General features: G+C 39.0%; 1 protein-coding gene across 2 annotated transcripts; it reads right to left on the reverse strand.

Moving 5' to 3' along the window:
* Positions 1-11,913: 11,913 nt before the first annotated feature.
* On the reverse strand, positions 11,914-24,228 carry LOC117777266 (semaphorin-4A-like). Of its 2 annotated transcripts, none has more exons than XM_034611930.1 (14): positions 23,833-24,228; positions 20,343-20,503; positions 20,162-20,224; positions 19,270-19,368; positions 19,092-19,182; positions 16,656-16,778; positions 15,739-15,866; positions 15,036-15,217; positions 14,564-14,702; positions 13,601-13,790; positions 13,400-13,515; positions 13,161-13,324; positions 12,919-12,989; positions 11,914-12,794 (listed from the first exon to the last, which is right to left on the reverse strand). In XM_034611930.1, the coding sequence occupies exons 1-14, from the start codon at positions 23,924-23,926 to the stop codon at positions 12,139-12,141; spliced, it is 2,277 nt and encodes a 758-aa protein (XP_034467821.1). In that variant the 5' UTR covers positions 23,927-24,228; the 3' UTR covers positions 11,914-12,138. The 2 variants fall into 2 exon arrangements, with proteins under 2 accessions (XP_034467821.1, XP_034467822.1); XM_034611931.1 differs by having other exon boundaries at positions 11,914-12,791; positions 23,833-24,226.
* Positions 24,229-24,637: the final 409 nt, after the last annotated feature.

The following is a 24,637-nucleotide window of genomic DNA, read 5'->3' on the forward strand; positions in this document are numbered from 1 at the left end:
AGGGAATAGGGGGAGGCAGAGTATACAGCCCGAACAGGCGGGGGAGAGCTTAGCCCGGACAGGCTTCTCTCCCTGACTCTGCTTTCCTCACGGTATAAATTATATCACCACCAAAAAACAAGAAATGGAACATCTCCAAAACTCATCAGTTAAAGGAGCCGGAGTCCCCTTCAAAACAATTTAAGAGAATATTCTAATAAACACTGTAGATCAACACCTACTATAACAAAATGCTTTAATAATAGATGTAGAAAAATCACTTTCCTCACCTCTCTTCCCTCATAAAAATGAGGGAGTAGGGGGAGGCAGAGTATACAGCCCGAACAGGCGGGGGAGAGCTTAGCCCGGACAGGCTTCTCTCCCTGACTCTGCTTTCCTTACTATAAACTATATCACCACCAAAAAAATCTTTTGTTCAAAAAATAAATGACAAAAATGGAACAACTTCAAATCTCAGCAGTTCAAGGAACCGAAGTCCCCTTCAAAACAATTTAAGAGAATATTCTAATAAACACTGTAGATCAACACCTACTAAAACAAAACGCTTTAATAAAAGATGTAGAAAAATCACTTTCCTCACCTCTCTTCCCTCATAAAAATGAGGGAGTAGGGGGAGGCAGAGTATACAGCCCGAACAGGCGGGGGAGAGCTTAGCCCGGACAGGCTTCTCTCCCTGACTCTGCTTTCCTTACTATAAATTATATCACCACCAAAAAAAACTTTTTGTTCAAAAAATAAATGACAAAAATGGAACAACATTCAAATCTCAGCAGTTCAAGGAACTGGAGTCCCCTTCAAAACAATTTAAGAGAATATTCTAATAAACACTGTAGATCAACACCTACTAAAACAAAACGCTTTAATAATAGATGTAGAAAAATCACTTTCCTCACCTCTCTTCCCTCATAAAAATGAGGGAGTAGGGGGAGGCAGAGTATACAGCCCGAACAGGCGGGGGAGAGCTTAGCCCGGACAGGCTTCTCTCCCTGACTCTGCTTTCCTTACTATAAATTATATCACCACAAAAAAAACTTTTTGTTCAAAAAATAAATGACAAAAATGGAACAACATTCAAATCTCAGCAGTTCAAGGAACTGGAGTCCCCTTCAAAACAATTTAAGAGAATATTCTAATAAACACTGTAGATCAACACCTACTAAAACAAAACGCTTTAATAATAGATGTAGAAAAATCACTTTCCTCACCTCTCTTCCCTCATAAAAATGAGGGAGTAGGGGGAGGCAGAGTATACAGCCCGAACAGGCGGGGGAGAGCTTAGCCCGGACAGGCTTCTCTCCCTGACTCTGCTTTCCTTACTATAAATTATATCACCACCAAAAAAATTTTTTTGTTCAAAAAATAAATGACAAAAATGGAACAACTTCAAATCTCAGCAGTTCAAGGAACTGGAGTCCCCTTCAAAACAATTTAAGAGAATATTCTAATAAACACTGTAGATCAACACCTACTAAAACAAAATGCTTTAATAATAGATGTAGAAAAATCACTTTCCTCACCTCTCTTCCCTCATAAAAATGAGGGAGTAGGGGGAGGCAGAGTATACAGCCCGAACAGGCGGGGGAGAGCTTAGCCCGGACAGGCTTCTCTCCCTGACTCTGCTTTCCTTACTATAAATTATATCACCAAAAAAAGATTTTTTTAATGAATGACAAAAACAACAAAAATGGAACAAATTAAAATAGTTCAAGGACCCGGAGTCCCTTTAAAACAATTTAAGAGATTATTCTAAATAACAAACATGGTAGATCAACACCTACTAAAACAGAAATAAACAATTTAACAATAGATATAGAAAAATCACTTTCCTCACCTCACCAGTAGGGGGAGACAGAATATTAGACAGAGATTAATTTCCCTCTGATAAACCACTCAAAACTGTAAAAACAGTTACACTCACATATAAGGAAGCATCCGGAAACCAATTCCCACCAGAAAAGAAAATAGATTTGTTTTAAAAAAGTGATTTTAAAGAAACACCACAATAAACCTTGACCTTCCCCTGAAAAACATTGGAAAACTAAAAACCTGCTAATAAATTGCATGTAACACAATCGATTGAAATACATTTGTAGAATGATATATTAATCAACCCAAAAGGTTTTAAATAAAGTAAAACAATTAGAAACATGATTTTGAATTTAACAAAGTACTTTAATAAAAACAAATACAATTTAATAAAACATTAAATAGATAGTAGCAAGTCCTTAATCAAATTTCCAACGGAATTAAACTCATTCACATAATACAAAAACATTATCACAAGGGAGAAGTTACAAAACATTTAGATTAAAGAATAAAACTAAAAACCACCATAATGACAAAAAAATACATATATATATATATATATATTCTTTAACAATCAAATAACCTTTTACACAGACATATTACAAGCTACTTGGACTTAATACTTATTTCAGATTAAGAAAGAACTTTGACTATTATCACAAAAGAAATAATTATAAAACACTTAAGGGATAAACAGGAAACTAACCATTTAAGTGGAAACATAGACAAATAAGGCACTAATAAACCAAATAACAACACCAACAGACTCTAATTAAACCTCTACAAAGGTTTAAATTCACCTTAAGTGATTAGAAACATGTTTTTAAACAAACTTATAAGCTTTAACAACTAAAAAAGTAAATCAAACCTCATTCTTTGATGTACCACCTGCAAAGGATTATGGGGGTTCCGCCCACAAATACGTTTCTCCACTAAATAACTATTTAAAAACTTTAAATACATTTTACTCAAGTGGATAGGGACAGTTTAGACATCTTTGCACCCAAATATGTACACAAAAGACTTTGAATTAGTAAATAAATATAAAATTAAAAATCCAACACCACGACGAACAGTGGTGCTGGGAACACAGACCACCCACCCCAAAAGCATGAAAAATCAAGACTGTCTACAAGGCCATTTTCAATGGTGGGTGTCTGCAACCAATAGTTTACTATTGTCTGTTTTGTAGAGAGGCATTCCTGGGGTTGTGCGGTGTATGGAACACAGGAATGTCTCAGAAATTTCTGGAGCTGAGCGTTGTATGGAGCACAGAAATTTCACATAGGATCCATTCATAGATGTTTGGTGAAACCAAGTAGGCAGAGCTCTGGCGCAAAACCTTGGTCTTTCCAGCCTCCAGAATGACTAGGAAGGCCATGCTGTGCATGGCTTATTCTAGTTATCTCTGGAGGTGACATCTTAATGGAAGCTATGGAGAGTCAAGGAGGCGGAGCTCTGGCGAAAAAATCCTTGTTTCCTCCAAACCCTCACAATGACTAGGAAGGCCATGCTTGTCATGGCTTATTCTAGTTATTTTTGTGGGAGCTTCTCAAATGTCTCCCATGCTGTTAAAATGTAAAAACCTTAAAAACTAACCAAACCTCTTTCTAGAAAAAATAACCAAACCATTTCCAGCAAAACAAGCCCGATTCTCAACCCTGACTGGCCAGACTAGGGATACCTTGCGGTGTTAACGAATAGTCTGTGCTGAGCAGGGGGTAAGTATGCGGCCCCCCCGGGTCCGACTCTAGGACAGCACGCGGGGTGTGGTGGTCCAGGGCATCAGGACCTTAAACGTTGCCCAGTCTTCTATGAGGTATAGCCTCACCCATACAACGATCCATTCCTGCACTACACACGCCTAACCAGAATCTACCCCAAAAAAAACTAAAAATTGGACTCCTTCAAATTGTCACTCTCCCCAAAATTTCCATCCCCTGGTCCAGCTTAGGGACCAGGCCGTGGATGCACCGGGACCTAAGAGCTCCTCTCACCACCTCTGGATCCACTGAAGACTTAGTTTTTTATTTTTTTATTTTCTTTAAAATTTTAACTTAATTCTCAACTTTGAATTTTAACTTTTACTTTATTTTTTAATTTTAAATTTAATTCTTAAACTTTGAACTTTAATTAACTTTATTTTTAAATTTAATTCTCAACTTTGAACTTTGACTCTATTTTTTAATTTTAAATTTAATTCTCAACTTTGAACTTTAACTTTAAACTTTATTTTTTAATTTTAAATTTAATTCTCAACTTTGACTCCATTTTTTAATTCTAAAATTTAATTCTTAAACTTTGAACTTTAACTTTAAACTTTATTCTTTATTTTTAAATTTAATTCTCAACTTTGAACTTTGACTCTATTTTTTAATTTTAAATTTAATTCTCAACTTTGAACTTTAACTTTAAACTTTATTTTTTAATTTTAAATTTAATTCTCAACTTTGACTCCATTTTTTAATTTTAAAATTTAATTCTTAAACTTTGAACTTTAACTTTAAACTTTATTCTTTATTTTTAAATTTAATTCTCAACTTTGAACTTTGACTCTATTTTTTAATTTTAAATTTAATTCTCAACTTTGAACTTTAACTTTAAACTTTAATTTTCAAATTTAATTCTCAACTTGGAACTTTAACTTTAAACTTTATTCTTTAATTTTAAATTTAATTCTCAACTTTGACTATTTTTTTAATTTTAAATTTAATTCTCAACTTTGAACTTTAACTTTAAAACTTTTTTTAAATTTTAAATTTAATTCTCAACTTTGAACTTTGACTCTATTTTTTAATTTTAAATTTAATTCTCAACTTTGACTATTTTTTTAATTTTAAATTTAATTCTCAACTTTGAACTTTAACTTTAAACTTTATTCTTTAATTTTAAATTTAATTCTCAACTTTGACTATTTTTTTAATTTTAAATTTAATTCTCAACTTTGAACTTTAACTTTAAAACTTTTTTTAAATTTTAAATTTAATTCTCAACTTTGAACTTTGACTCTATTTTTTAATTTTAAATTTAATTCTCAACTTTGAACTTTAACTCTATTTTTTAATTTTAAGTTTAATTGTCAGCTTTAAAAACTTTAACTTTATTGTTTAAATAATTCTCAACTTTGAACTTTAACTTTAACTTTAAATGTAATTCTCAACTTTTCACTGGAAAAGATATTGAAAGACAACTTACCTTCTGACTCCGAAAAGAACAAACGAGACAGACTTTTTTAGAAACCTGCATTTTATTCCCAACAAAGTAGCTATTTTTACTTACCTTGGACACTTACCGTGTACTCACCTTAAACTCTGTTTGATTAGGTCCTAAAACCTAACAAATCCCACCTCAAACAAGTTCCACTCTATGCCTAATCCTAACCACTACTAGTCAATACTAAACCTAAACCTAACCTGTTTATTAAACCACGACATTTCATCCTAAAACTAATTAACCAAACCTAACCCTAAACAATCTATCCTAATCCTAACCCTGAACCCTGAATCCTAACCCTAACCAGTTTGAATCCAATAAACCTAAACCAATATCCTAAAAACCTAACCCTAACCAATGGACCCTAAACCTAACCAATCGACCCAAAACCTAAACCTAACCCATTAAGACTCAAAACATAACTTGAAACCATGAATCCTAACCCTAACCAATTAAAATCTGAATACCTTAAAATACCTCTAAACCTAACCAATTGACCCTAAACCTAACCAATCGACCCAAACCTAAACCTAACCCATTTAGACTCAAAACATAACCCGAAACCATGCATCCTAACCCTAAACCAATTTAAATCTGAATATCTTAAAATACCTTTAAACCTAAACCTAACCAATCGACCCTAAACCTAACCAATAGACCTTAAATCTAAAACTAACCCATGGAACATCAAAACATAAAATCCTAAATACCTGAACCTTTTAAATAAACAAACCATATCCTAAACCTAACCAATCTTTTAAAAGAATTAAACGTTCACTTCAAGCTCTAAAACCTGAAATAGGAGATCTTAACAAAAAAGGAAAAACCTTGAATCTGTTCTTAAAAAGAATCCTAGAATTACATTATATAAATTACTGTGACACACCCTGGGGCTTGATCAACCCTGGCGGGGCCTTCCTTGGGAGAGGGTGTCTAGTGATGATGGCCGAAACACTCGATGATCCCGAGGTCCACTACTGATGATGTGTCACCTAAAATAGATATAGAATAAAATTAGACTTCAATAAATAGTCCAAACAAACTTTACAAAAAAAACAAATCCAAACAACAATAAAAAACAAAACTACCATTAGACTTCAATATAGGATAGACCAAAATAGAAAACCAAGGCATGCCAAAAATCCTTAGATACTTTGAAAAAACAAAACAATACAATATTACCAAAAGATACCAAAAACCAAACTAACTTTTTTTAAAAAGAATAATAAATAAACTAAATATACAAAAACAAGACTAATAAACAAAGCATCTCAAACCAGTAACTTACCACAAACCAAATGAAAATCGAACAAATCAATTAAAATTAAACCAGAATGAAACAAATGTTATTAAAAAGTATAAAGGATAAACCCGTTCTTAAAACCGATTTACACATACCCCTATCAAAACGATAGGCTCTTCTGTTCTTCTAAACAGGAAGGAAACATACCAAAAACCAAACTAAACCCCTTTTTTTAAAAAATAATAATAATAAATAAACTAAATATACAAAACAAAACTAATAACCAAAGCATCTCAAACCAGTAACTCACCACAAACCAAATGAAAATCGAACAAATCAATTAAAACTAAACCAGAATGAAACAAATGCTATTAAAAAGTATAAAGGATAAACCCGTTCTTAAATCAAAAAACCCAAACCACAGTTAAAAGCCAATCCGGCAAAGGGGATATGTAAGAATGGAGAGTAGTCGATGACGTGCGTGGGCCAGTGCATTGCCTTTGGCTCCCTAGTTCAAACTGCCCAGTCGTCGGACGAAGCAGGGGGAGTCATCGAGATATTTTTTCTAACCCTAACCCTTTTGGAAGAGGACCCAACCCCATTCATTGTCTATGTGGAGCGCCTAACCCTAACCCTAACCCTAACCCTAACCCCCTAACCCCTAACCCCTAACCCTAACCCCTAACCCTAACCCTAACCCCCTAACCCCTAACCCCCTAACCCCCTAACCCTAACCCTAACCCCCTAACCCTAATAAGACTGGCCGTGGCCTATTGCCCTAACACTAACCATTTTTAAACCCATGCCTAAACCTAAGTCTCCTCTACTATTGCCTAAATCTAACTAACCTAACTAGACTAAATAAGACTGGCCGTGGCTTATTGCCCTAACCCTAACCATTTTTAAACCCATGCCTAAACCTAAGTCTCTTCTACTTATGCCCAAAACTAACCCACGTTCTCTCTGCCTAAAACCTAACATATTCTCCAAAGTACATTCATCAAAAATCAGTTTATCTATATACGAAATTCGCTTACAATCAAAAGTCACATTTTTTTATTTTTATTTGTTTAAGAATATTAATAAATAAATAAATACATAAATATATCATTAAGTCCAATAACATATAAGATTCATAGATACACTGGATCAGGAAGGATAAAAGAAATACATTTACTTTTGATTCACAGTGGAATCGACAAGGGGGAGGAGTCTGTGAGAGGCAGCCTATAAATACAGGAGCCCTCAGTCTCCTCACTCACTCTTGCTCTGAACACTGTAGCGGAAGCACCTCACAACTCAGACCTGTAGCCTCAACCTTTACAAAGATTTTACGTGCCCACATGACCTGAAGAAGACCCAAGAGGGTCGAAACGTAGTCAAGAGGCACGCAACACGGTGACAAGGTCACGTGTTTTCTGTTTTTGATTTTATTTTCAGTTTGTTTTTTTAGTTTTCGTGTTTTTGATTTTATTTCATAAATTTGACCTTTTTTATATACAAATATTTCACTCTTTATTATATATATCTAGCTAATAAATACAAAAAATAGTATTATTACATATTTATTACAAATTATATTTCATTGTAGACAAATAAGAAAGGAGACTGTATAAATAATTATAAATCATCTATAAATAAATAAATAAATACTTAAAAAACAATCAGAGATAATGGATTACTCTGACCAAAACAATGGGTGGTGGACTAAAGTTACATATGGGAGGCGACAAGGTCGTCCCCGTCAGCGTAACTGGGACCAGGTAGCCCCCTGGGGGAAGGACCGTGCACCTTCCGCCACCTTTAATAGGAGGCGGGCTCAGTTCCCCTACCCTAACCCTTACAACAATCAATGTACAGAAAGCACATATTGTACATCTTTCTTCTTTTATTTTGTAAATCTTTGAAGCTTTTGGCTATAATCTTGCATGGAGCTATTGGATAGGATAAACAGCACCATCTGGTGCGGAGAACATATACCTGCAGTGAGAAGTGAGATGGGTTACATGAGCCAAATTCCACTATACGATCACTACATCACCATGTCTATTTACTTTCATTCCATTATTATTGAACTCAGAGATATGGAGGAGTGCCATGAGTGAGCATACCACTGCCTGTAATATGATCCTCCTGCTCTTGTTTTTCATAAAAAAATACTTGAACTGCTGAGACTTCTGAAATAAAGAGATTTGACAATAACAGTCTTTTAAGTATACTTTATTCATTGCAAGGAAGGTCAGACAATCATATAGCATGCAAAGAGCATAGAGCATTCAGGGAAGGGCAACTAAACTGTTGCAGGTGTGTGCTTTTTATGCAGATGCAGTGAAGAGATGTGTGTGTGTGTGAAGAGTTGAACTGTGTGTGTGTGTGTGTGTGTGTGTGTGAACAATGTGTGTGAACTGAGTGAATAGTAAAATCCCAGGAGATAAGACACAGGGTGAAGGGCTCTTTGAGGTCTTGATGGGGGAGACGAGCACAGTCTCCGATTGGTGGCCCTGATGTCATCTTGGCAGTTTACTCAAGCTGAAATAGTATGCATAAGCAGAGATAATATATAGTATGGTATAATGGTAAAATGTTCCATTACACTATACACAGCCAATAAACACCTGTTGCCCACAACACTGACCAGTCTCCAGGAAATCTTTGTGGGAGAACACCGGCCACAGAGGTCAAACTGGCTGCTTATTGAAATGTTTCATGTCAATTACTTTTTTTACTGTTGAATAAAACCACTTGAATCCTAATGGTGGAGTGTTATTTCTTCTTTGGAGCATTATTCACTGCATCCCAGCTGTTGGTGTACTTTCAACGCAGCACCATCCACACCGCCTTCATCCCACTTTGCTACGGCAACTGCACACACCAACGAACACCAATCACTGCAGAGGGTGGGGGAAAATGGACCAAGACATCACCAAGAGCACACTCCCAGCAGCCTCCCAGCCACAACCAAGAGGGCTGCCACCAGCTTCTTCCCCTCAGCTGTCAGACTGCTGGCTGACAAACAACTCTGTGCTGTCTCACACTGACTAGCCCACACTGTCACAATTCATTCCTGTTATCATGAAAAAGCAGGTCATAACTTTTCTTATAGTTATTGCCTGTACATATGGACAGTGTGTGTATATACACCTCTATGTGTCCTTTTCCACACCCTAACCCTGCTGCGCTCCACTTCAAGTTTATATTTAAACACTGACTCTGACAACTAAAACACTTTAACATTAATTTATTAATGCCTGTGTGTGTATATGTGTATATATTTCATAGTTTATTTGATTTTAGATGTCTTATAGCTAGAGGCCTGAAATCTCGCAAGCTGCTCCCGCGGTGTCCCCCGATGACCCACGCGTGTTTTGAAAGCTCTGCGAGGTACGGGTCCTGAGATATAGACAATTCTGTTTTTGGGCCTTCTGGTTCCACACTGCACCTCCCTCAGTTCAGGCCCCTAAGCACACAGGGGCCCCACATTTACAGCAGAGGCTCACCTGGGGGTGGCCCTACCTATTTCACATAACGTTTTACACCTCTAAGGGTGTAAAAAAACTTCTCCAAGTAAAATTACATGCACCACCACTATGGACTGTCACTTTAACATTCTCAACTGTGTAATATTCACTATATTCATTTGTAAAAAATTCTGTGCAATTTAAAGTTATGTGCAATCCATTCACTGTACATATTACGACACATAATATATTTATTTACACTGTATATACCGATTTAATAACATTTATATTTATTCTATATATTGTTGTATATTTCTATTTCTTTATATTCCTTCACCCAAGTACTGCATGCTACTTATGTGTTGCCTTCTGCTGCTGTAACATTGCAAATTTCCCCATTGCAGGACTAATAAAGGACTAACCCTAACCCTAATAAATGGTTATCTCATCTTAAAACACAGTCTGAGGCACTTTAAAATTAAACCCTAATTTATTGCTACATCGTCTGCAGACAAGGCTTGAATATGTTTATCTGCAATATATGGAGCAGCTCATTCTATTAATGCGTTAAAAAGATTAACGCTTTAATTCCACAAAGTAATCATCCCGCTGTTGGGCCATGGTTTTGTGTGAAACCACACTTCGGCCTACATGTGCCATCAAAGCCTGAAGCAGCATGTCCCTCCAGGACTCCGTCTCCCAGGGGCCATTAAAAACCAGAGCAAGGAACTCAATGTCCCAGAGGGCATCAACTTCACACAGAGGGGTGGAAACCCCCCCCAGGGACACAGGTTTCAACTCCCATTGGTCACTCTGGACCCAATGACCTGTGAGGTCACCGGGCCAATATAAGCTAGGTTCTCCAGCTTCTTCTGTCTCTTTCTACAGTCCCTCCAAGGAGAGAAGGCTGTCGAGCCTCGTCCTGCCTCTTCCTACAATCCTTCTACAGGAGGGAAGGCTGTCGAGCCTCTTCTCCAGCTCACATCTTCTCTTCCCATCCAACTCTTCGAGAGGAGCACAAAGGTGCAGCTTCCAGCTCATCTCACCAAGGAAACCTCCTCGCCCTCCAAGCTCTACCAACGTCCTAGCAGCGACTCGATGTCCTGCTTGCAAACTTCAGCCAGCAACTGAACTGAACTCAACAGAAACCAGCAAGACGACACAAAACTGAGAACTGCACAGCAACTTCCTTTTTCCCCTTTCCACGGACTGGTAACACAACTGGGCTTAATAATTATACTAGGCTAAGCAAGACTGTTTATTCGATTCTGTGTGAGGTTTATAAGTTTGATTTGTGGTGTTGTGATATTTTGGGGTACAAGTTATTGAGAAAGTAATGTTAGTCTGTTATGCTCTGCACAGTCTTTCGTTGCATCCAATCTAGTAACTTCCTCTAATTTGGCACACACACAGACACACGCATAACTCTTCACCTCATTAGCTCTACAGGTCGTAAACATTCCAATAGGTGGGGAAAGGGTGTTATCTCTTTGGCCAGCGACCATCTTGAAAGCACGCTGACTCACACAGACACACACACATGTATACACACATACCTATCTTTGTTTAACAATTAGACCGTTAGTAATTTGTGTTTTTATACTTTATTATATTCATAATAAATGTTTTTCTTTCACAAATGTTTTTTCATTAATGTTGCATAAGTGAATTTCGCCAACCTCTACACTGTCAAGAACCCCATATCTTTCAACTTAGCTAACTATCTATATGGTAATTTTGGTTATAGTTATTAATTTAATTGTTAATCAGAGTTCCAAATTTGTAGTTAGAACCTTTATGAGACTTAATCAATAAATTGGCTATCTTGTCCCTTCCTTTGAAGGGTGGTGCCCCGAGGTAACTTTAATCAATTAAAGTTATTATTTAATATTAATAATAAAATATTAATATTTAATATTTTTATCTTGATAACCAAATTTATTGAATGCCGAAAGGCACACCATTTTATGGTATCACGTTTGATGCATTATGGCACAACACCGCGTTAACGCGTTTATTTTGACAGCCCTAATATATATATATATTAGGGCTGTCAAAATAAACGCTCATATATATATGTTCATGAAATTCCAACTTCACTGTTTTTATACGTTTGTGTTTTAATTAAGGTTTGAAGCCATGAAACGTCAACAAAAGTAAATGAATCAAAAAACAAACTTTTACCTTCATTTCAAACAATAACAAAATATTATTCACATTATGAAAAATCTACGGCATCGCTGCTCGTCCGAACGACATGAAAATAAAATAATTTTGCATCAAGTAACAAGACAAAACATCAAGATAAAATCGATCGTGAAAACAATCTGACAATGCTGAATTTCTTTTTAAACCTGAGATTTTGAAATCGTCTGAGTCGTGGATCTTTTACTTCTGTCTTCCGTCTGCTGTTAAACTTTATGTCTCCACCACCTCTGGCTCAGAACCAGCGTCTGCACAGTGATACTTTTTGCCGTCGGCTTTCCTCTGGCGCCACAGGTGAACACCCCCGAGTGCCAGGATGAAGATGCAGATCACGAGCAGCAGTGAAACGACCACCAGCTCACTGTAGTAACTTGTCTCTGGGACGTTGACTGTCTCCTTCGAGGACTGGCTGTCCTTCCTGAAGGTCAAGGTGAAGTTCAAACCATCATCCTGAAAGTTGGACGTGACATCGTCTTTAAGGTTGGTTGTGAATTCATCGCCTTTATCCTCTGCGTCTCCTGATGGTCGTATCGTCTGTTGTTCCTCAGGAACAATCACCTCATACGAATCGTCTTCGCTGTCGGACCCGGGGTCCTTTGGATCATTTGGGATGATAGAGCGTGGAGAAACCATTGGTTGGACAGTATAGCTCACGACTACTTCCTTGTACCCGCCCTCCTCTGCCTCACAGCGGTACGTCCCAAAGGTGGCGTCGGCAGCATGGAAGATGAGGCTGCCATCAGCTGATTGGATGAAGAGTTTCTCTGACAGGTTTTTGAACTCAGGGGACGTCCAGGTCAGAGCGGCCATGTTGGATGGTTTGACACACTGGAGTCTGACCACTTCATTCAGACCAACAATGACCTCTGCTGGACAGAAATCATAACGAGTAAAATACATGAGAGAGAAAGAGATTACTGAACGTCTTTATATACAGTCACTTATCTTTATATACAGTTGCTGATCGTCTTTATAAATAGCTAAAACATTTACCTACGTCCTCACTGTTCCTGATTTGTTGTAAACATTCTTTTTCTACGTTTCCGTTTTCCACGTCCTGAACACTGAGGAGGAAGATGACAGCCTGTCAGTCACTGCACAAGGCAAAATATTCTTAAATAAACTGAAACCTGTTGTAGATCTCTGGACATGTTTATGATAATTCTATCGATTCTATATAACAGTTTTGTTCAAGCTGTTTTCATTTGTCAGACGATGATGAATCCTTCACCAACATGTGATCACGATCGTTGTTTAGACTCGTGCACTCCCTCCTGGTCGGACTCCACCCACACAAGGGATCTCTGGCCAGAACACACTGACCGCAGCTTCTGTAAACAGAGCAGTTCGCCACAGGGACTGAGGTGACACCCTCAGATGTTCCCACGTATACCGCCCCCTACAAGAGAGGAAAATACTGTGACATGTATTCTGTAGTCTGAGTGAATGTTCCATTTTCAGGTGTCAGGTTTACCTTGGTGGACGAGAGTACGATGCTTTTCACCAGCTGCGGCTGTGCGAAGACCTGAATCTCCTCAATGAACCGGGCACCCCGATCTAGATAAACCATCTTGTGCAGGAATCCAGACTCTGTACGTAAGAGGAATAATGACTTTTTAATTCAGAACAAAATGTTCTCATCATCGGGTTCGTTCATGCTGTTTAATGTCCTCACCTGTGAGCAGGAAGAGGATGGTGTACTGCTTGCCATTAGCTGCCGTCGTCCTCATCGCCGCCACACGACTGTACTGATGCTCCGAGGAAACAACCACTGGGCCGTCTGTCACAGGTTTGACTCCACCGCTGGTCAGAAAACACCTCTTCACCTCGTCTAGCTCAGAATCGGTGGCTTTGTCCAGTCCGCACTGTCGGGCAGCATCATAACATGACGGCAGCATTTTAAACCGAACAATCTCAGAGTGAAAATGAGTGCAAACAAAGCCGGGCCCACAATCGAACCCTGAGGTACTCCGTTCCTGATAAGTTGTTAAAGAAGAGGCTGTGGTCATGTACATGTTTGTGAGGAAAGGACATGTGTCACCTCCGTGTTAGCGAACATGGAACTGTTCTATTAAAGATATTTATATTTATGTGGTTTAGATGTAAAACCTCCTGAAGCTGGCTGTGTCCACCAAAGGGCAGTAACACTGCAATCAATCAGTTTTTAAAGATAGCTTGAACTTGATTCAAAGGTTCGCTGTGTAGAATTTAGTGACATCTAGTGGTGAAGTGTCATGTTGCAGCTGAACACCCCTCACCTCACCCTCCGCTTCCAAACATAAAAGAGAACCTGTGGTAGCTTCAGTTGTCATAAAAACTCAAAAGGTTTAGTTTGTCCAGTCTGAGCTACTGTAAAAAACATGGCTGCCTCCGTAGAGAGGACCCGCTCCTGATGTAAATATAAAGTATTTCAATATAAAGGGCCTATCATAGGGTAAAGAAAACAACAATTCGTACAATTTAGATGAAAAACACTAGAGAAAACATTACTAGGATTATTTAATATTCAATTACTGCCAGTAGATCCCTTCTATACACACTTGACCTTTAACCTAATTTAATTTGATTTAAACCTGACTTAACTTGACGTTACTGTGGTGGTGCGACTCTTGGGATATCTTTGGTGATTTGTCCTCACCTGTCCCAGGTACGAGTGTTTTCCCAGCAGTAAACTCCACTGGTGCGTCTCCATGTCGAAGGTCCTGTAGCTCCCAGCGAACACCATCCTGACGTCCTGCAGCTTAAAGACACAGACAGCAGACTGAGGACCTGAGGACCTGAAGGAGACCAGAGGACAAACTGTGTTATTATCAGAGTGATATTAATATTCATTACATTCTTCACAGAGTTCACAGGAATGTTTTCCTCTTCTGATCAAACCTTGGTCAAGTCAGAAGAAGTAGAGACTTCCTGTCAACATTTGGACAAAGCTGTTGGAACAAACTGAACTTCATTAACTCTCGACTCGTTTGGTTTATAAAAACTTGGATGAAGAGTTTAGATTGGTTCTGAAAACCAGATGCAGCTGCCCTGATTGGCTGCTGACACTCTTCAGAGATGAAGGATTGTCTTCAGATGCTCATAAACGGCATGTTTTCATGTTTTCTTACCACTGAGAGGTGAAGACGCCGTAGAACAGGGTGTCAGAGGCATTGCCGCCCTCTGGTGGCTGCAGGGTGAACATGTCCTGGAGAATGTTGAAGGGAAGCTGTTTGTGAGATTGACAGAGAAGAGAAGCTTTGGCGAAGGACGTCCACTTCTTCTGCAGTGTCCTCTGTCCACCGCTGTCATCCTGGAAACCATCAGAAAAGACACGACTTCAGAGAAGCTGCATCTGAGCAAAGTTAATAAATATGTATATATAATACATATAATAATATATATAAAGTTGACCAGTGACTGTATATAAAGATGTTTAGTTCCTGTATATAAAGATGTTTAGTGATTGTATATAAAGACCATCAGTGACTGTATATAAAGATGTTTAGTGACTGTATATAAAGATGTTTAGTGACTGTATATAAAGATGATCAGCGACTGTATATAAAGATGTTTAGTGACTGTATATAAAGATGATCAGTGACTGTATATAAAGATGATCAGCGACTGTATATAAAGATGATCAGTGACTGTATATAAAGATGTTTAGTGACTGTATATAAAGATGATCAGTGACTGTATATAAAGACGATCAGCGACTGTATATAAAGATGATCAGCGACTGTATATAAAGATGATCAGCGACTGTATATAAAGATGTTTAGTGACTGTATATAAAGATTCATGGTCACATGATGTTCTCTCGGTGTTTACCCTACAGACTTGTGCAACTCGTGGAATCTGCAGCTTGTCAACGAAGCTGAACTCTTTCCCGACTTCACTGAAAAAGAAGTAGAGCTTCCTCTCCGCCGGGTCCGACGACGAGCCGACGAACGTTGGCTCTAAAATACAGGAAGTGATGACAGAGGTGGAAGGTCATGGTGATGAGCACAGAAAGAGAAACATTCAAATCTGATCGGTTCTTAGGTTTTAAAAATGTCCACCAGACATTTGTGCCGTAATGGAAATCAAAGTTCTGAGTGAAGATATGTTCATGTGGCAATTACACGTGTAAAAAACATGTATGTATGTATGTATGACCTTTGGCAGGAGATAAAGAGAAAATGAGTTAGTGAGGAAATTCAGTTTGTAGCGTTTTGAAACATCACTGCAGTGTGAGGTGAAACAACAATATATGATAATCATGTTTTTATGAGTTTTAAAAAACAGCGTTATCTCTCCTGTCTCTTTAAGACCCCCCTTTCGATAAAGCCCAGCGAGCTCTGATTGGTTAGCTGGCTCGCTGTGTTTTTGATTGATCAACCACTTCCAGCGCTTGTGGGAAAGGTTAACCCTAACCCGGCCTATGCTTTTCCTTTACCTGGCTTTGGTTCAGGGGTGAAAACATAACCTCCATCGTAAAAAAGTTTTTATAAAATGTAACTTTTTGCCCCCTTTGAAAATAAAGAGGGTTAGGGTTAGACTAGCCAATGGGCACGCCTAGTGGCTAATCTGACACAGTGTAAGTATCGTGCGAACACTTAGGCGAGCCTTGCACAATACACGCTGAGCGGCTCGTCTACACAACTGTTCATGGTCTCATCACATCGTCATGTGACATCATGTCAACATTATTTATTCGGGAACTGAACATTATAACCTCCGTGGAGACAAGATGTGGTTCCACTCACCGTCCAGTAAACTGACGGATGTGTCCTGGCTGACGTTAGGACGACTGTCTTTGCTGAAGTGTCGAGAAATCTGCGGTTCGACTCCTCTGAAGTCGCTGGTTGTAGCGGTGAACAGCTCGCCGTCTGCACACGGACAAACATAACAGCTGAGGAAACACGTGACTGTGGGTTCAGTAAAACAACAAGACTCAAAAAGCAGTTTATTACAAGCACTTATAGACCTGTTTCTTGTACAGTCAGTCAATCACAAGAGCAGATTCAGATTCAGAGACCTTCTACTAAAAAATTCAAAGCATCCAGTAGAGTCGCCCTCTGCTGGTCATTACACAGAATAAAGGTTCTAGACACTTCTGCAATGGCTTCACTTTCTGAGTCCACACATTTATAAACAGGCATCTTAAGGCCAGTATCCAACCTCCAATTCATTAGAAAGACACTTGAAAAACTTGTGTTGGTGCAAATAAACTTCCTAAAAGAGAACAACATCCTGGAGGAGTTTCAGGCTTTAGAGCTCGTCACTGAAACGGGACTGAAATAATCACATCAGACTAAGGTCTGATGAAAACAAGGTACGTTAAAAACGTACGTTAAAGGGAGGAAGTTCTAAGTCAGCGTTGGAGAACACGTGTCTGACAAACAGCTGTTTTGAGGTTCCACAGGGCAGCTGCCTTGGACCTTTGTTATTCTCACTGAACATGCTGCCACTGGGTGACATCAGCAGAGCGCACATTGTTTCTGTAGTTACGCAGATGAAACACAACTGTTCATCGCTACTGAGCCAAATGATGTCAAATCTCTGTGCTCCATCACTAAAGGTCTTTCAGAAATAAATACACGGAGGAGAAATAATTTCCTGAAGCTCAATGTGCATAAAACAGAAATCCTTTAGTTGGCCCAAAATCAAAAAGAGAAACACTGTAAAATAATCAGGGTTAGGGTTAGCTGGGTTCTAGCTGCGCTGCACTGGTTGTTCCACACAGGATTGACTTTAAGGTTCTCCTCCTCACATACAAGGTTATGAAGTTACCCAGTTACTCGGCTGCCTCTCTAGTGAAATATGTTCCCTCTAGAACACTGAGAACATCTTAGAGGTTGTAGCCCAAAGAAAATCTGAGACAGGCTGCCGCTAGATATTACATTACATTACATTTCATTTAGCTGATGCTTTTATCCAAAGCGACTTACAATCAGTGCATCAACCATGAGGGAACAAACCCAGAACAACAACAATCAAGAAAGTACTATTTCTTCAAGAAATTCAAGATATTAGAGAAGCTAGTTCAGTGAACATCTTTAAAAGATTTCATTTTACTTCAGCCTTTAACTAGATCTTATCCCTAACGCTAACCCTGTTTGAAAGTATTTATGGAATTTATGGAATTATTTCACCTGTTTCATTATAAATCCTTAGAATAAGATGAGAGGACTGGGCTTGGTGAGCTTGTTGGGCTAGTAGCTGGCTGACCTTATCACCTGAATCGTAAACATTGATTCAAGCTTTTGAAAGCAAGTATGCAGCTTTGTCAGTTGAGAGCAAATTGTATTCTGTCTGTAGCTGTAGTCTTTCTTTAAAGAGTGTTGGAGAAGGTACAGATGAGTAGAGAGTATCAATCTCTGCAATAGATCGTGAGATGTCATTAAGTTTGGATTCTCTTGCCTTTTTTGCCCCGGAGGAGTACTCTATTATTTTCCCACGAAGATAAGCCATAAAGGTCTCCCATAGGGTAGAGTGGGAAATTTCTGGTGAGGCATTGGTTTCAAGAAAGAAATTAATTTGAGAAGAAGCGTGGTCTACACATTTTTTGTCAGCTAGGAGGAGGGGCCTAAGTCTCCAATTGCATGAGGGTCTATGGCAGTTGGGTAATGCTACATGTAACTAATTGGCACTATGATGATATTGTGATGTTGTGATAAGAGCAAGAGCTAACATTTCCCAGTAATCTCTTATCTAAAAGAAGATAATCAATGCGTGTGTATGAATGATTTGTATTGGAGAAGAAAGAAAAGGCTTTTTTATTACTAAATTTAAATCTCCAAATATCAGAAACACCATTCTGAGCCATGACATCATTGACAACTTTGGCAGATTTGGTGAGAGATCGGTCCTTGTTTGATGATCTGTCTAAAACAGTGTTGAGAACACAGTTAAAGTCGCCTCCTATTATCAAATTGTAATTGTTATCATTGGGTATGATAGAGAATAGCTCGGTAAAGAAATTCCTTTTCTTTTAAATATGATTTTAACATGTTCTTATGTTTCTTAAAAATCTGTTCTCTTATTTCTATCTATATTATATATAGTGCACATTAGGCTGCATTTCTTGTATGAAAGATGCTATACAAATAAAGTTTATTATTATCATTATCAACAGTCTGTGGTTTTCATGTTTGAGAGTTTGTTCTCTTTAAACAGCTGTGATGATGTCACTGACTCACCGATGGCGATGGCTGAATTCCTCTGGAAGGGGCTGAACGGACAGCGACCTTTAGCACTGTCGTGTTGGACCACAGAGAAACTCGCAGTGTCCTGTGGAAATGAAAGAAAATCTAAACTGAACTGGAGAGAAAACAAATTTCAATGTTTGAATAAGTGAAACTATGTGTTTGGACTCACGATGAAGGCGTCACGAGGGCTGAAGGCGAAGCTGCCACAGGTGTAAAGGTGGGTGGAGTTTATCTGCTGCAGCACACGGACGAAGTTCGGACAATCGACCTGCAGACAGAGAGAGACAGACAGTGAGACAGACGGACGGACAGACAGAGAGACAGACGGACAGATGGACAGACAGACAGACAGACAGACAGTGAGACAGTGAGACAGACAGATGGACAGACAGACAGTGAGACAGACAGATGGACAGACAGACAGAGAGACAGAGAGATGGACAGACATAGAGACAGATGGACAGATGGACAGACAGACAGATGGACAGTGAGACAGACAGACAGTGAGACAGACAGACAGACAGACAGACAGACAGACAGACAGACAGACATAGAGACAGACAGACAGACAGACAGACAGACAGACAGACAGACAGATGGACAGACAGTGAGACAGACAGACAGTGAGACAGACAGATCGACAGTCAGACAGACAGAAAGACAGAGAGATGGACAGACAGAGAGAGATGGACAGACATAGAGACAGACAGACAGACATAGAGACAGACAGATGGACAGACAGACAGATAGACAGACAGAGAGATGGACAGACAGATGGACAATGAGACAGACAGAGAGACAGACAGGTGGACAGTGAGACAGACAGACAGACAGATGGACAGTGAGACAGACAGACAGACAGACAGACAGAGTCAGTGAGACAGAGATAGAGACAGACAGACAGACAGACAGACAGACAGAGAGAGTCAGTGAGACAGATAGAGAGACAGACAGATGGACATCGGTGTAAGCTATGTTGAGGCCACTTAGCTTAGCTTAGCTTAGCTTAGCAGAGCAGACACAACAGACAGAGGATGGAGCTGCTGTATGTTGATAATTACCTCTGGATTCTTCCCTTTAACTTGACACTCCCTGATGTCACCCTCAGACGGACGCCATGACACCTGGACAGACAGTTTCAGTCCAAAGTTTAAAAGTTCGATCTTTCGAACATTGATTTCAAAAACTGAATCTGAGCCTTGTTTATTCTGAACTTCATCGCGACTGGAGCAGGTTAATCACCTTCCTCCTCAGGCTGATGACATCACTCTGACTAATGTCCAATGAGAGGACAGCATCTCGCGCCCCGACATACAGGGTGGAGCCATCGTCGCTTAACAACAGTGTGGTGGTGTTGTGGACATCATGGAGGCTGAAGTGGACGAGAGGTCGTTCTGTGGAGTCTGAGTGAAAACAGAAGACTTTAAATTGAGCCTGAATCACAGACTGTAAATAAAGATGGATGACATCACAGTTCATAAAGGTGAAGCCAAAGTGTCTCTCTCGCCCCCTGGGCGAGCTGCAGGATAACAATTATTATTATTATTATTACTATTATTACTATTATTTTTAACAATAATACTTTGTATTACTTAATTACTACATGAACTGTTGCTGCTATCACTAATAACAACAGCATATTTACACTGTTAATGTTTTCATTATAATTACTCAGAGCTGATACCTGATGCTGCACAAGTGTTCCTGGTCTCCCTCTCCTCGCTCTCCTCTACTCCCCATTTTTCCCTGCTCACCCCAACCGGTCGAGGCAGACCCCCCCCCCACATTGAGTCTGGTTCTAGAGGTTTCTTCCAGTTAATGAGGGAGTTTTTCCTCCACAGTCACAAATGTGCTGCTCATTGTGGGAACTGCGGTTTCTCTATAAAATAAATTGAAGGTCTTGACCTTCAATGTAAAGTGCCTTGAGATGATGATTTGGCACTATACAAACACAATTTAATTGAATTGGTGTCTGGCTGCAGTATAGGTCATAAACCCTCCATGTAAGCAGATGGGACAGGGAACAAACTAAAAAAACTCAAAGTAGACGTTAAATAAATGTTTCTGTCATTTTAGGTCGTTTTTATCTCACTGAGGTTTGTTCAAGTGTTTCTGATCAGTTTGGTTTGAATCAGTTATTTGATGATGTAAAAACAGGCTGAGACGTCATGGTTGAGAGCTGAGACTGACTCAGGATTGGTCGAGAGTGTGTATGACTGGGGCCTTGATGCCACGGCTCCACTCCACGATCACTACTGCACCGACAGTCATTGATCTGAATTCAGATTCAGCTGATCACACAGTTAATGATCTGGAACATTTGACTCCACATTTAGAAACATGTTAAAGCAGCAGCACAGAGTTTCTCTGTAAACGTAAAAAGGACATTCATAAATAACCAAAAGACGTTCTGTTCAGGCACGATTTCTGTCCAACAGAAATGAGCCGACAGCTAAACAACCTTCTCTTTTTTACTGGTGGCTGGCAAACTACATGTTGGTACATGTACACGGGCGGCTGTGGCTGAGGGGTAGAGCGGTCGTCCTCCAACCTGAAGGTCGATCCCCAGTCTTCCCCATCTGCATGCCGAAGTGTCCTTGGGCAAGATGCTGAACCCTGAATTGCCCCTCATAGAACAAGAACGTGCATCTAATAGATGCACTGTATGAATGTGTGTGTGAATGGGTGAATGTAAAACTGTACTGTAAAGAGCTTTGAGTGGTCATCAAGACTACTAGAAAAGCGCTATATAAATACAAAACCATACAAAACCATTTACATTGTGGGTAAAGACTGTGAACAGTGTGAAAAGGAACTGGTTCTGAAATGATTTCACATTGACTACATCCTGGTGGAAAAGAGGAAACTGTTTCTTCAGTTTCTGTTCTGTGTTTTCACCGTTTCCTTCAAAGAATCAACTTCATCGCTGTTGTTCTTTTTAAACTCACCTGACGAGTTCAATTGTTTTTCTCTGAATTCAGTTCAGAGTTTTCATCCATCACACCTTCACCAACATCTCTCAGACGTCAAAACCTCTTTCAGACCTGAACCTTGTCCTCTGGAGGAGTAAATACCACAAAGTAAAAATACTGTCCAAGTAAAATTCCTGCATTTCATCTAAAATCCTACTTCAATGGGAAAACACACAGCAAAGAGGCACCCGCATCAATAAAAGTAAAATGTCCCAAAATATCTCTACCCAAAAAAATCCTATTTTACTAAAATAAAGTATTATCATTATTAGTATTGTTGTTCTTGTTAATATTATTATATTTCTCGAAAATGAATTTTGAAAAAACATTGACGCTTAAGCAGTATTTTACTGCTTTACTTGACCGCGGGTCACCTGATGAAGGCGACATCACATTAATCATCAGAGTAGTGTAGTAGTTAATGTAGACTTCTTTACTTTCCACCACTGTGTTGTTATACAGCAGGTCCAGTTTCTTTGTCTGTGGTGTCAAGAGCCTTCCCATCATGCACATGTTCTCAGCATGTGGTAACCCGGAGATCGATGAGGCTCTAACAGGAAGTGAGAGAGCAGAACAAACCACCGCGGCACAGACAGAACCTCTTCCTGTTTCCGAGGATGTGGCTCAGAGCTTCAAACGGTTTGTGTCTCATCTGAGGTTTAAATAAGAAGCTGTGAAAAACACGTTCGATTTTGTCTGAGAGATTTTCAACAAACTGATGAAGAGAAATAAAAAATATTAACAAAGATAAAAACCCTTTGTTATTTACAGAAGAGGAAGATACGGACACGTTTGAGTTTTCAAACTAACACAACCTCCTTCCATACAAACGTTTTAGTAATAATATCATAAATAATCTGCTTCCACACTAACACACCTGAAAACACGTCACATGATCATTCACGTACACTGGTCATGTGATGTAAACAGGAAGTAGATTGTCTCTGCAGTTGGTTGCTTAGTAACAGAAACTCCTCTGAAGGAGGAACAGTGAAGGTGAAGAGTCAGAGCAGGAATTTATTTTCTCTGAGCGACGACGAGGTGGAACTGTTACTGACAGGAAGTGTTAGTGACACTTTGTGTTCACCGCTGGTAGTCGAGTCATGTGACTGATGAGAACCAATCAGGAAGAGAACGTCTGCGCCATCGTTTACTAAAGTCTCAGTTTCTGTTTGTCCAGACTAAAGACTAGCAGCATTTCGTAAAGAGAAAACTATTGATACTTAACCATTTTTACCAGAGTAGAACATATTGATTATTTCAGATTGAGGTTATCGAGTCTGTAGTTTTATTTTAATATCACTAATGAAACCAATAAATGAAACCTGTTTGTTTCTGAGTCACATTAAAATGTATCAGAATCTCTTTCTTGTGTTTTTATCTACTGAGTTTTAACATGAAATTAGTATTTGATTTGTTAAATATCAGGTTATGATCAGTATCAGTAACAGAGAAAATGTTTAATATTAAACATATTTTACATTTTCATGTGTCGTCTATTCACATGTGAAGCATTGATACATTTTTTAACTGCGTTCGTATATTTAGTCACATAAGAAAATGATTCTCACTTTGCTTTTATGTTTTTGACACAAAACTGATGTTAACAGTTGAATATTTTACACCAGGAAATAAGACGTCATTCCGTCATTCCACAATAAGATCGCAGCTGTGACACAAACTTCATTATATCACACAACCAGAACCAGACTGATGATCAGAACTGATTGATTATTGATAAGAAATGTTTTTGGACTCACTGAAGAGGAAGGTGATCCGAGGAGGAGGCAGAGAGCCAGCGGAGGTCAGCACGCCGAGAAGGAGGAGGAAGAGGAGGGTGGCTGATGGAGCCATGATGGAGGAGGTGAAGATGGAGGGATGATAATGATAAAGTTGAAATATGTTCGTCCTTGTCTTGAGTCGACGGCAGGCAACTGACTCTGATACTGAGAAGAGACTCAGGAAGAGGTTAACCACAACTTCCTGTTACTGCAGAGATCGGGGGGGGGGGGGAAGATTCTCTGAAACATCATCATCGTCTGATGAGTCAGTGTTCAAGTAACCTCGTACAGACAACTAAGTATATTAAATAGTTATACAATATATATATATATTATATTAAAGTGTAATTCTCCTCTTCAGGTTGATCATTTGAATCAGTGTTATGACTGTAAAAGGTTTTTAATGTTAAGAAAACACCTCACTCAGACTGTCCATTGCTGCAGCTCCTCTTTTAGCCTCTGTCTCAAACACTTGGTTTTAGCTCGTGTATCTTTAAGACCCCCCTCTGAATGAAGCCCACACTGCTTTGATTGGTCAGCTGGTCTTCTCTGTTGCGATTGGTCAATAGCTTCCAGCGCTGTAAGAAATTTCGGCCTCTCACTCTACCTCGCTTTGTTAGGGGGCGTGTCAGACTAACATACACACTAACACTCTTATTAGTCACTTTATTCTTTTGTTTGTGTGTCTCTTTCTGTCACTGTCCTATATTGACTTTGTGGAAATGGCCACGTGTTGTTTTGCAACTTTTTTCCTAATTGTTCTGCTACCTTCCACACTCTTTGT

The sequence above is a fragment of the Hippoglossus hippoglossus genome, chromosome 16 (assembly GCF_009819705.1).
Source record: "Hippoglossus hippoglossus isolate fHipHip1 chromosome 16, fHipHip1.pri, whole genome shotgun sequence".
NCBI classification, from domain to species: domain Eukaryota; kingdom Metazoa; phylum Chordata; class Actinopteri; order Pleuronectiformes; family Pleuronectidae; genus Hippoglossus; species Hippoglossus hippoglossus.

Coding starts and splice junctions, on each gene's coding strand:
- LOC117777266 (XM_034611930.1), bottom strand. CDS start 23,926: ATGGCTCCATCAGCCACCCTCCTCTTCCTCCTCCTTCTCGGCGTGCTG. Junction 19,183..19,269: donor GCCCTCGTGACGCCTTCATC/GTGAGTCCAAAC, acceptor TCATTTCCACAG/GACACTGCGAGTTTCTCTGT. Junction 16,779..19,091: donor GAATTCAGCCATCGCCATCG/GTGAGTCAGTGA, acceptor GTCCGTGTGCAG/ACGGCGAGCTGTTCACCGCT.